Raw genomic sequence first — 13,111 nt, 5'->3', positions numbered from 1 at the left:
TAGATTAAATTAGAGTTCTAGTATACCTAGGAGTTTTATTTAGATTTATTTATCTAGCCTATATATAGGCCTTTGCATTGTACAGGGAGACAATTGATTATTATTCTATTTCTCTTTTGAGTTAATAAATTCTCTTTGAGTTTTTTCTTTTCAAGAATTTCTCTTGAGTTTCTTTTAGAAGAGTTTTAACAATCTTTTTAGATTGTGGGATCATCTTCAAACTTTTTCTTGCCAAGGTTTTTATCTTGAAGGGGAAATTAGAGCCGCTTGAAGGGGGTTGTGGATTCTTCGTGTTTCCAAGGCTTCTTAGGACTTCTACACGCCACGTTCTATCTTTCCATTTATCTTCTTTATTCACTTCCTGAATCCTTGATTTATTATTTGTTTTAATTATTTTATCTAACTTGGATTTAATTTCGTTTCAGGTTGTGTCAAGAAAAATCCAAATTTCTTTCCGAACGTCTAGAGCCCTAAGTCAAATCCGCGACTTTGACAAACTTTACGATCCACTTTCGCGTTCATCCTTCTCAACCTTTATCACAGGAAAGCTTAGGATAGCGAAAAGAGTAAGAAACGGGCTAAAAACGGACAAATTGGGCCTAATTCAGTGTTTCACACGGCCTAGGCACTTCCACACGGGTAATCCATATGCCCGTGTGTCATGGCCGTGTCGACATTAAACCAAGTCAGAATTGCACATGGCCTGAGCACCTTCACATGGACATGGCACACGGCCGTGTCCCTATCAAGCCCAAGTCTAATTCTACTCGGAAAAGGCTAATTTTGAGGATTTAGAAGTATTCCAAAGTCTATATAAACACCCTAGAAGAGGATTAGAGGGACACACAGAGTAGAAGGCAGAAAATACTCGAAGAATAGCCATTGGAATCAGCTCAGAAGCAGGATCTCCTTCAAGACTGAAGATCTCTATTCAATTTCCTTAGAAGTTCTTTGGGTTTCTTTATGTTTTGTTGTTTTCCCAATTTTGAGATGTTTTCCTCTATGATTATGAACTAAATTCTCTAAATACCTAGAGAAGTTGAAACCTAAGACGGATCTTGTTACGATTTGAATTATATGATAAATACTTGTTAGTATTCTTAATTGTGAGTTTAACCCTTGCTTTAATATTCCAGGACATTAATTCAGGTTTTTGATGTGCTTATTCATTGGAGGAAAAGTCCCCGTTTAAGAGTAGATCATTCATAATTAAGCAGAGTTGAACGGATTAGAGTCAAATCTAATAAGGGAATCCATAGATCGAGTTAATGCAACAATAGGGGTTTTAATTAGAAAGAGATTTTGATTTATCAACCTAGAGTCAGTTGTTTTTAGTCTCAAGAGAGATATTAACATAAATCAGGGATTTTTACGTATTAAGTCAAGTGAATAAATCGTCTAATTCAAAGGTAGTAAGTGAAGTCTAGGTGGATTCTTCTTTGGGTATTGTCTTCTCCATCGGTTTTTTAAATAGTATTTTTCAACTTTCATCTCTGTCGTGATCTTAGTTAATAAGATAATTATTCTTAGTTAAAACATTTCTTTAATTGTTAGGCTAGATAATAAAAAGATAGTAATTACTAGTACTTTTAATCCTTGTAAATACGATATTTTCGGTCTCACCATAACTATACTACTGTTTAATAAGTGCGCTTACCTTAGTCAAATTTTTAGTTAGTTTAGTGACCATCAGTCTCCAAATTGCTTAATGTTCCTACTAAAAAGGTGAGAAATTTGACTGTTGAATGTTTGTAAAGGAGATGCGAAAATTGTTGGAATGTTTGCTGCCTTCTCTTTTTATTGACAATCTCCATGTCAATCTCCACCCTTGCTTTATTACGCACAGTACATGTCGCTGTCATCATGCTCTATTGGTATTTAGTCTTCAATGTCACCGAGTTGAAGAGATAATGAGCTTGAACTTTTTTCATTGCGAGTGAAGACCTGAAGAAATAAGTTAAAAGTGATTGAAGGAAGCCATGAAAACGTTTAAATAGATCAAACAATAGTGCATGACAGGATACAAGATTAACATGTAATAATTGGATGGTTAAATTTATTATTATACAAATAAATAAAGTTTTAAAATTTCATTAATTTTTCGTTATTAAATTAATATTTAAAATTACAAAAGAGATTGATTAAATTGATGAAATTAATAGATGGATAATTAAAATAAAATTATTGTATGATTATTCTTATAATTTACCCTCGATGGTAATCGAAAACTACAAACATCAAAACCTAAAAACGCCAACAAAAGGCGCAGATAATGATCCCAAATATAGTTCACCACCGAATTCCTGAACTTCGCTAATTAATTGATTGCCATACCATGCTTCGAAATTCACAGTTCGAAGAACCCTGCCAAACTCATTGATCCTCTGCCCGATCGGCACCAGTGATCGCGTCGGTTGTTTCACCAGCGCCGCCGCCCTCCAAAAGTCTCCAAACGCTGTTCTCTTGATGTTATCTGGCCTTTCCTGCAAATTTATGACGTCATAAGTGTTGGCTCCAGGACCTCGAAGCCAATACCGTATAGTACTATTGTTAATGAAGTTGGAAACTAGGACATAGGCTCCATCTTGGCTAACTGCTACCCCTGCTGGCCCTGAAAGGTTCTTTATTAACACTGTCACTCGGTCCGTGTCAGGGTTGTACATCAACAATCTCCCTGTTGAATCATTAGCGTTCACTGCTTTCGAGATATTTCTGCAACATGTAATTAAGCTTTGTATGTGAATGAAGCTAAGTGGGTCAAAAGATTTAAATAGTTGCTATTAATGCAATGTTACGGTCTCTTTGTCGTTGATCTTCAGACTACTAAGGATTTAGCCTAGGTGATAAGAAAGAACCTTAAGTCATAGTTGGCGCTGGAATCTGCGAAAATAACATTTCCAGATGGTTGGTGGACGTCTAAAGCATCACATAAACGGTAAGGCTCTCCGTCTGCAGCCGCAGAAACTTGGGTCGCTTGCTTTCCGGAAGAACCTAGCACCATGAGCCCAAAATAGGCATCGCAAATATATAACTTATTTAAGGAGTAATGAAATGCTAAACCCAATGGCCTTCCACATATTGGCCCCAAATTTGGATCACTAGTGCCATCACACATCCGTTTAGACCTGTATTAGAGTTTGTGGGTGAAAATTCAAGCAATAATATATTCAAGCTATATTCAGTTTTATGATTTTATGTCTTGCAACCAGTGGACTGTTGGTTAAAGAATCACCTATTTGGACCGGTGAATCCAAAGTCTCGAAATCCAACCCTTGGTCCGTTGTATTGTAGAATTCTACCATCAGCCACACCAACATAGAATCGACTGGTTCCGAACTCGAAGGCGATGGATTCTGGACCGGTGGCTTTCGGCGGCAATTGAAGTGATCTGAATGATTGAGAAAGCATCAATGGAGGAAAACATGAGACAAAGATGAAAATGGGAACTATGTTTATTAGTTTTGTAAGGCTAATAATGCAAGCCATCTTCAATAAAAGAATAAGCAAAGTAATCTACACTTGTATGGCATATATAAAGCGAGAACTTAGGGTCATCGGATTCTTTAATAGTGAGATAGAACACATACGTCAGACATGGAAATGAGTGAGATGTAACGGAATGATCTTTAAGAACCAAATATAGGAGAAAACATGAAATGGAACACAAATTATTATTATGCTGTATGGCGTGAAATGTGAATTATGAAGAAAAGTAAGGCAGGAAATATGGAAACTCCCAAGCTTTCCAGAGAAAAAGTATGTGAAGAATGAAGTTTTGTTGTCTGTATTCCATTGCCATTAACAGAAAGCATTTATTTCATTAACTTCCATATTTATACTGCAGTGTTCTTAAAAAGTTGTTTTAGATCTACGGATTAATTCTTTTAACTCTATTGTTGTCGATATAAAATGATTTAGATTTAAAATTTTTATTACATTTGGATGGAAATTTTTAAATTTTTCTAAAGTTAAAATTTTAGTTCATATTCTTCAATTGGGTCATTTTAAGTCTTTATATTTTTTTAATTTTAAAATTTCAGTATCAACAAATGATAATCATTAATACATTAATTGAATTTTTAGTAATTAATTAATATGCAGAAAGAAGAAGTTGTTACAATATTAGAAATGTGATAATATGTTTATTGCATTAGATTTTGGAAATAATAATCTTATGCTCTATTTGTAAATTTGGACTTAAATTTCAATTATTATGTAAATGGTAAGAATGAAATGCATATATTATACTCAAATTTGTTGAGATTCAATCTAATATATATTAGAAGGTACAAAAAAATAGATTTATCAAATCTAAAAATATTTTAAGGACCAAATTGATTACTAAATAGGCTTTTTGTAAATCCATGAATTTGAGAAATGATCATGAATGTTACATTTTAAATTGTTACTACTCAATTTACACTATTTTTGAAATCTTAGTTCTCAAACACTACCTTAATGAATTTAATAGGTATAATTTGGTAAGTACTAAAATTTTAAAATTCAAAAAATATAGTAATTAAAATGACCAAATTAAAATAAAAGGACTAAATCCACAACTTTCGTAAAATATAAGGACTGATAGCAGAATTAAAACTTTTTATTTTGTTGTGACTAGACTTGCTCATGAGTCAGGCCATTTGCCCAGACCTGAAGACCCGCCTGACAAATGGGAGGGTTTGGACAAAAAATACGATGCCTAAAAATTGTGATTGGGTAAAATTTAAAGCCAGTTCTCTATATGGGTCTGGCCTAGGGTAAGACTTTTTTTGTTCGAGCCTCACCTGTCCTGGCTTGAATATTTTATGTTATAAAAATTAATTATATTAATTATATATATTAAATAATAGTTATATATTTATATTAAATCTATAACCCAAAAATAATTAAACTCACTACCCAAAACCTAAAATATTTTACTCAACTAAATAACTCAATTCAAAATATAAAATTTTAAAATTAGATTTAATACAATAAGATATTTGTTATATTTATTTGTGTTTTTTAATATAATAAAATATTTATTATATTTATGGTAGTGTTTTTTATATAAATACTTTTTTAATGTGTTAGAAAACTTTTATATTAGAATTTTTGTGCATTTAGTGCATTATATTTTTTAAATCTTATTTAAAATAAAAAACAAAACTATAAAAAGTCAAATATGATTTGGTCGAGCTTGAGTTTATCTTTCTTAAATTGAGTCGGGCTTGGGCAAAAATAAGCTCATTCTTGAGCCCGATCGGGCTTGAGCTTGAAAACTTAGTTTAAACACCTTACATGGGCTCGATCCGGCCTATGAATACCTCTAGCTGTGACATCATGTAAATTGAATAAAAGATTTTGAGTCTTGACTTAAAAACAGAGCGATGATTAAAGTTATTATCAAATACCCGCTTAACTTGTGTTCAAACCATGTTACCCCGTCCTTTGTCCTTAATATTATATAAAAAAAATTGAATAATTTTGAGGAGCTGTCACTTTAGTTGAATTTTGGATTAAAACTTAAATTACTAAATTCTCTAAAATTCCATTTAAATTTTTTATTTATTTTTACAAAAATAAACAAATTTATTTTCAAAAATTTAAAAACTAGATGAAGATATTTTTTCCTCTACATTATTAGTTAATTGTTTTATAAAATCAAAGTTTATATTAAAATTACTTAAGATACAACAGCAAAATTCGATTTCTAAATCCTAAGATGCAAATACAAAATTTTTCTTTTTCCAAATAGAAATACTATGCTTTAATCACTTACCTTTTCCTACTAAAATAAATAATTATTGATGGAGTTTTAGCTTAATTGACATTAATGAAAGACGTGAGTTTGAGCGAGTTGATATATGTTTATTCTATAATTTAAAAGTTGATGAGAGATTATGACAATTCTAAGGGTTTTTTACCTAAATATATTAAAAATAAATAAATACCCAAATAGGTTGTCAGCTGAATTAAATACCAAAATTGTTTTTTTTTTTAAGTCGCGCCTATCTGACAGGCGCACCCATTATCAATTTTCAGATAGTGGAGTGGTATATCGAAATTATAAATTCTCCCATTTTCAGTTATTAAATAATAGTTAAGTACTTGAAAAGCCTGTTTTTATGGCGATCAAGTACTCAGGCAATTCGGTTGCATACAATATATCCCGACATTGCCAGTACGATTGGGGGAGATCCATGGGATGAACAGGAAGGGGAAGCATGGAAATGATTGCGGAGAAGTGCATGAAGAATATATTACGATGTGGAACAACCGGTTGGGGAGAGTACCTCAGATGGATTGTGCTTTGGATTTGCAGCCCACATTAGAGTACATACAGTGGTACTGTGAGATAGGGAAACCAATTTTGTTTGTTGGCGGTCGATGGTAGTCCCCCCGTATATGACACGAATTGGGCAACCCCTTCTAGATCCGCATCATGCACCATAGTCGAAGCCGGAGCCGAAACTACACTCTGGGATAGTTTTTATCATCTAGGTTTTGGGAGCGATTACTATTTCCTAGGCTCCTCAGGCCATGGATATCATTTAGAGTTTGATATCTTTAGCCCACTACCACCTCACTACTCCAGTTATCCCGGCTCGTATCCACCTCAATACTCTGCTACTTCTGACCCATATCCACCGCTGTACTCTACTCCTCTCGGCCCGTATCCACCGCCATACTCCACTCTTCCCGGCTTGTATCCACCGCCATACTCCACTCCTCCTGGCTTAAGTTCATCGATGACGTTTGAGACGTGATTTTTCGTCTATGTTTCACACACCCCCACATACGGATGAAGAGAACGTTGATCTCCACAATTGCCTGCAACGTGAACGTCGAGCTCCATAAAAATATACCTCTAGAACCACACCATCAAACCATCAATTTTAGGGGGTTTTAATATAAATAACTTAGTATTTATGTACTGAATTTTTTGGCATTTTATTAATCAATTTAATTTGTTATTTTTTTTTTCAATTTAAATAGTCAACTTTGTATTTATGTAATGACTTTTTTGCCATTTTATTTATCAATTTTATGGGTTTTTTTTTCAATTTAAATAAATAAACTTTATACTAACTTTGTTAGTCAAATTAGATTAACTGCAACAAATTGTAGACAAATTTTAGATTTAATCCTCTCAACATGTAATGAACAAAATTTCAATTTCTACCTGATCGCAACGATTGTCCAATATGGTAGTTTCGAAGTGGGCATTTACTCCGATTATGATCGGCTAATCTATGTACTTCACACAACTTCCCTTCGAATTTCTCCCTAATGTCCATTTCGTTATGGATTCTAGATGATTGCAGACGATCTTTCGGGTTCCTACGTAACCCTTTGTCTAGGATAAGCTCGAAGGTCATCGGAGGAACCTCCCAAGTAGATAGGTCAGGAAGCATGGGGAACTCGTTCTCCCATACATGCAATATGCGTTCGAGGTGTACACTTCATCGATAAATTGTTCTACATTGAGCGAGACTTTAGCACAAGCTGCCACAACATGTGCACAAGGATAATGAAGTGTCTGAAACCTCCTACAATCACACCGTCTATTTCGAAGATCAACTCCATAGGACCTAGGTGGTATACCGGGTCGACGACTGATGGTCTCTGTAACGAGAAATGTTTTATTACGTCATGAATGTACTTCTATAGTTATCGACCTCGCTATCCGATGGTTTGCAACCATTGCATCCCTGGCATCTTCGACAAACACATGTCCTGCCTCCATCTGGTTGACTTGTTGCTAACCCATTCTTGGCATCAAGGTAGCCAACTTGTAAAATGTAGCCTAGAAGACAGATGAAATTGGAAGATTTCGTGTATTCAACAACACAGCGTTGATCTCCTCCACCAAATTTGTGGTCATTTGACCGTAACGAAAGACCTTGTCAAAACTTTGAGCCCATTGCCACGGCTCTATAGTACCCAACCATTGTCGAAAAGATGTATTCGTCTGACCTTCTATGTCACTCTCAAGTAGAGTCATCCTTTGCCGGAAAATGTGTGGCTCTAGCTCGTGCGTTGTGTATGTATTAAGAAAATATAAGTTACAGTCTTGCCACAAAACATTAGGTTATATATTGAAAGGATAAGGTTATTCTTTACCCATTCTTACAACTTGTCTCTACCAGTCTGCATTTTTATAATCTAGGTGGAAGTTAGTCGCGATGTAATGGATGCAGTAAATGGATCTCCATGGCACACCGGAAGGCCTAATGGCGGCAATTAATCATTTTCCTTTATCGGAGATGATGCAAATATTATCATTACTAATAACATACATTCGCAGGTTTGTAAGGAAGAATTCCCACGACTCCATGTTCTCCTTATCTATGGTGGCAAACGCAATCGGGAGCACGTTCTTGTTCCCGTCTTGAGGAATGACAAGAAGTAAGATTTGTGTATATTTAACGTATAGTCATGTCCTATCTACTTGCACAAATGGATTTCAGTGTGGAAATGCATACGCGCATGGATCAAACGTCCAAAACATCTGTTGGAAAATTTTTTTTCCCGATTGTATTCTCGGCTGTAGTTGGTCATTTGGGCTGTAATAAGGTCGTGTCTACAACTTAATGACAGTCCCCAGCACGTACTCCCTCATAGCAGTTATCCATCTCTGTAACTTATTGTATGATGCATCGAAATCTCCGTACTATTGCTCAATTACTATCTGTTTAGCTATCCATATCTTCCAGTATGATACTCGATACTGGAATCGTGCCTACATTTCGGCAATCAGTACAAAAACTTTAATGGTCAACATATTTTTCACCATTAGCATGATGCACGTACAGATAGTTTTGAAATCAAGTTTTCGATGATCTTCTGTCATACTTGTTGAAGTGCATGTGTGAGACCCAACAAATTTTAGTATCTCTCACATCTGTGACTTCTGGATAAATGCAGCTCGTATTCGCCAATTGTAGCGTCCCGCCGACCTCCAACACTCTCCAATATATAATGTTGATTCAGACACAACGACTTTGTAGTCTACTGATATATTCATGTTATACTGCTTAATGGTAAATACACACTCTTTCTTACTTTCAAATATCTGGCCCACGAACAACTTCTCAGGATCAGAATATACGGCTATCTGGTGAGCATGTAGTATTTTAGGATACTCCAGGAACTCGGTTGCGTGCGCCGTATCGAGGTCTATCCGAGACATGTGTGCCCTAGGATTATTGTGTATCACAATACGATGAATCTGGTTCCTGACAGAAGATGTGTTAACGTTTTCATCCTCATTCATGCCTTCACTGTCAATATCATCTAGGACCTCGTCCACATCGGGATCACTATCACTATCGACTTCGTGATCAGAAGGATCACTACTATGGTATACATCATCACCAACCACATCAGTCTCTGGTGTAGCATTAAGATCAATGTCGATCTCGTGTATAGTTAATTGGCTATCAACGTACGATATCGGAACCACCATACACGGCTCTTGAGCTCCATCTTCTTCACCTAATGGAGTGGGATCTTCAGTTGCCTCCACATCAGCTAACTCAACAAATAACTAAATCGATGCATTTTTGTTGCTCCGAGTCCCACAATAAAGAGCGACCATTGTCTCCACGCATATATATCTCACGACATTCAAATATATATTCCACGATTGTTGTCAAAATTTCTCTATCGAAATAAATGCATACGAAAAATTGATTCATCATCTTCAATACTAGATCTGTTAAAAAATATTCAAAATTCTCAAAACAGTTTCGAATAGCAAATAAAGTTACATAAAATTTTTAATGCAAAATTTTTCATTCAGAAGCTAACAAAATTAATACCCTAACAAAATAACTTTTAAATAATAAAATTATTAACAAAACTTTATATTCTATTTAAAAGAAATAAACTAAAATATCTTATCATTCTTCTTGTTTTCCTTTCTTTTCTTTCTTCTCCTTATCTTCTTACTTCTGTTCTGCTAAATTTTGTGTCTATTACTCATTTGATTTTCGGGGTATATATAGGGGAAAAATTAAGCACCAATCAAGGCCGGTAGGTAAAACAATCAATCGACTTGTTTGATAAAGCAATAACCTATATGCCATTTTTGTATTTATACAAGGGTTATATATTAATTCGGGAATAATAATACTAATATTTTATTAAACGAAAAAAATAATATAAAAAAATGAAGAACATATCATTTTGATATTTAATCTAGCTGACAAACCTATTTAGATATTTAATTTGTTTTTAATATATTTAGGTGAAATCCCCCAATTCTAAGCCTGAAATAAAAAATAAATTATGGAATTAAAATAATAAAACTAGGAAAGAGAGATAGTGAAAAAAGGATTAAGATAATAGATTAAAATATGATATATTTTTAACCAGATAACAATAACTAATAATAATAAAGCTTAAGCTAACAGCCTCTTGCCTAGTGGAGCATAAGAGTAAAAAATAATAACGATAAAGCTTAAGCCCTGGGAACTTGTACACTAATTCGGGCAATCACTTAACAATTCTTCACGTTGCAGTAGTTATATTGTGTACACTCTCGTTGTGTTTTTAGTTAATTTTGCATTGTTAAAGAGAAATGGGGAGCGATAGTGAAGCCGAGAAGTCGCAGCAGCGGAAGGAGAAGGAGAAGAAGAAGATGTTAGCCGTTGCTCCCATTGCAAAGCCACTCGCTGGCAAAAGGCTGTGTAAGAAAACCTTCAAGCTCGTCCGCAAAGGTATCTTTTTTTTTTTTCATCGATTCCCTTTCAACCTTTTTTCTTCTTCAAAATCACTCTTGGGGATTTCTACTTTTGATGGTGCAATAATTTGACAAAAAAAAGTTCGAATTTTAACCTTAATATCCCAATAAGCTTTTAGCATAGAACGTTCTTTCACTTGAAGTAAGAATTTATTAAGAATAAATCGGAAGACATATAATGACTTACTTGTGAAATCGGAATAATTTAGATCTCTTTCTGGTATTTTAGCCATGATAAGGAAAACCCAAAGCTCTAATAATGGAATTTTTTGGTGGCGTGTAAATATTTAACCAATGTATTTCTTTTTATTGCTGTAGCTGCTGAGCACAAATGCTTGAAGAGAGGAGTAAAGGAAGTGGTTAAAAGTATTCGTCGTGGTCATAAAGGGTAAAATTTTTTTTTTTTTATATATATAAATATATTATATTTGCTTGCTTCAGATTCTCTGTGAATGCCTTTTCGTTCCACTTTTAAGCATGTTTAATCTGATCTATGCTCCGAGATGTTTATTTGGATAGATATAAGAATAGGTTTCATGGACTGAGAAATATTAGTGTCTTACTTATGTTCAGATATGCCGATATAAGTTTTACGTGGAGGATTCTTATGCCCTAATGTCACCTGGATTTTTCATTGTACTCAAATACTCATGTGGAGCACATTTGTCCAACACATATTTGGACTGAAATATGGGGTATATGATTCTCCAAATATATGATATATGACACTCTCCTCCCTGTTTGGGTAAAATAAGGAACGAGTTACAACATAACTGAGTAGCAATAATCCATTATCTGTTTTAATGCCAGTGTTCAAATTTATAAATTGCTGAGTTTCAGTTGAGAAGAGTGCTGATTTCAACATTTATGCTACACCGAAAGAAGCAGAGCAATCACTAAGAAATGACGATATGGAGAGAGGGGGGAAATCCGTTTACAAGTTTGACTTCATCTAAATACTTTGATCACTTAATTGATCAAAGCTCGTTTGATAAAATTTCTAAACAGGAATTTGATTTAAAACTACACCGTAATCTTCTTTTTTTTATCTGACCATGCCTGTAAACGACGTCCATTACATATTATCATCATTATTCTCCTAGTTATGACTGATGTTTTATAGGAATATTTAAGAAAAGAATATCTGTTTTGGTTGCTGTCTGAAAATTTTCTGTAGCAATTCAGAGTTTAGGACTGCATAGTTGAGAAGGAAATTGCAATACATGAATATATACATGGATGGCACTTGTTTTGCTGCCAATTGATGAATGGAAGGGCATCCTTTTATTTGATTCAATCTAAATTTTGAATTTACTGAAAGTAGTTTAACTTCTAATGTTAATCACATAAATGCTTAATCATGTTCCTTCTATCTTCTGTTTTTTACTGAATGCAGATTATGTGTTATAGCTGGAAACATATCTCCTATTGATGTCATAACTCATGTTCCGATTCTATGTGAAGAGGCAGACATTCCCTATGTTTATGTTCCTTCGAAAGAAGTAAGCTTCTGACCTCCTCTGTTTTGCTGTATGATTCGGTGACTTTGCATCCTTCAATTGTTATCCTGCTTGACTATCAAATCCCATAGAACCTAATTTTTAATTTAGTGATTTTCCAACTTCTGTATTATTTATCGTTGCACTTTTACAATAACATGGTCAAGCCCATCCGAGTTCATTTTATTCCTTTATTTATTAGAGTTGCATTGTTAGGTTTAGCAAACACAATGGTATATCTATTTTCGATTTTTCTAAGTCCACAGAGACTCTTGGTTGTAGTCCACATTGACATCCAATTCAATCTGTACATCCCAGAATTCCGACCCTAAACAACACAGCACAACTAAAGGGCTCATTCCGGATTAATGTCATGCTTAGGTTTGTAGCTTGAGTTAATGAACTAGCGATCAGCTGTCTCATGTGGAGCCTGTTTGATTAGTTTCTTCTGCCATTTCAGGATCTTGCAACTGCAGGAGCTACCAAGAGACCAACGTGCTGCGTTCTGGTGCTAACTAAGCCAACCAAAGGCGAACTAGACCCTTCAGAACAAGAAAAGATAAAGGCCGATTATAGCCAGGTAGTAGCAGATATATCTGAGCTTACATCCTCACTCTTTTAAGAAATTGTGTTGTCATATATATATGTAAGCTTTGATGTTTAGATTCTATCTTCTGCTTCTCTAGGCGATGTGCTTTACTGAGTTGATACTTCATTGTAACTATGTATCTGGCTTAGCTTTCATTTTAACCCACCTCTGTCTTTATTTAGTTAAATTCTCATCCCTTTCTCTCAAATGTGTAATGGTTAAAAAAAAAACACATGAAATGTATCAGAATTACGTTTCCTGCTTGGCCTGTGAATAAATTATTGTTTGTTAAAT

The 13,111-nt window shown here is 34.4% G+C and overlaps 2 protein-coding genes across 2 annotated transcripts; one reads left to right on the top strand and one right to left on the bottom strand.

Annotated features, from left to right (window-relative positions):
* Positions 1-2,055: 2,055 nt before the first annotated feature.
* LOC108485574 (protein STRICTOSIDINE SYNTHASE-LIKE 12-like) lies at positions 2,056-3,623 on the bottom strand. Its single transcript, XM_017789432.2, has 3 exons — positions 3,233-3,623; positions 2,856-3,125; positions 2,056-2,712 (listed from the first exon to the last, which is right to left on the bottom strand). Exons 1-3 carry the CDS (start codon positions 3,484-3,486, stop codon positions 2,238-2,240), a joined length of 999 nt encoding a protein of 332 aa, XP_017644921.1. The 5' UTR covers positions 3,487-3,623; the 3' UTR covers positions 2,056-2,237.
* Positions 3,624-10,366: 6,743 nt separating this feature from the next.
* On the top strand, positions 10,367-13,095 carry LOC108486353 (H/ACA ribonucleoprotein complex subunit 2-like protein). The gene is made up of 4 exons (XM_017790378.2): positions 10,367-10,706; positions 11,048-11,117; positions 12,126-12,231; positions 12,689-13,095. Exons 1-4 carry the CDS (start codon positions 10,568-10,570, stop codon positions 12,848-12,850), a joined length of 477 nt encoding a protein of 158 aa, XP_017645867.1. The 5' UTR covers positions 10,367-10,567; the 3' UTR covers positions 12,851-13,095.
* Positions 13,096-13,111: the final 16 nt, after the last annotated feature.

Source organism: Gossypium arboreum, chromosome 12 (genome assembly GCF_025698485.1).
Source record: "Gossypium arboreum isolate Shixiya-1 chromosome 12, ASM2569848v2, whole genome shotgun sequence".
Lineage (NCBI taxonomy): Eukaryota > Viridiplantae > Streptophyta > Magnoliopsida > Malvales > Malvaceae > Gossypium > Gossypium arboreum.
Note: the sequence above shows the minus strand (reverse complement) of the source record. Positions and strands in the feature narration are given on the sequence as shown.

What these genes read in the sequence shown, in the direction of transcription:
- LOC108485574 (XM_017789432.2), bottom strand. Translation starts at nt 3,486, where the DNA reads ATGGCTTGCATTATTAGCCTTACAAAACTAATAAACATAGTTCCCATT. An exon ending in GGATTCACCGGTCCAAATAG is followed by an intron (nt 3,126 to 3,232) that starts GTGATTCTTTAA and finishes ACTCTAATACAG; the next exon opens with GTCTAAACGGATGTGTGATG. An exon ending in AGCGCCAACTATGACTTAAG is followed by an intron (nt 2,713 to 2,855) that starts GTTCTTTCTTAT and finishes TACATGTTGCAG; the next exon opens with AAATATCTCGAAAGCAGTGA.
- LOC108486353 (XM_017790378.2), top strand. Translation starts at nt 10,568, where the DNA reads ATGGGGAGCGATAGTGAAGCCGAGAAGTCGCAGCAGCGGAAGGAGAAG. An exon ending in ATTCGTCGTGGTCATAAAGG is followed by an intron (nt 11,118 to 12,125) that starts GTAAAATTTTTT and finishes TACTGAATGCAG; the next exon opens with ATTATGTGTTATAGCTGGAA. An exon ending in TTTATGTTCCTTCGAAAGAA is followed by an intron (nt 12,232 to 12,688) that starts GTAAGCTTCTGA and finishes CTGCCATTTCAG; the next exon opens with GATCTTGCAACTGCAGGAGC.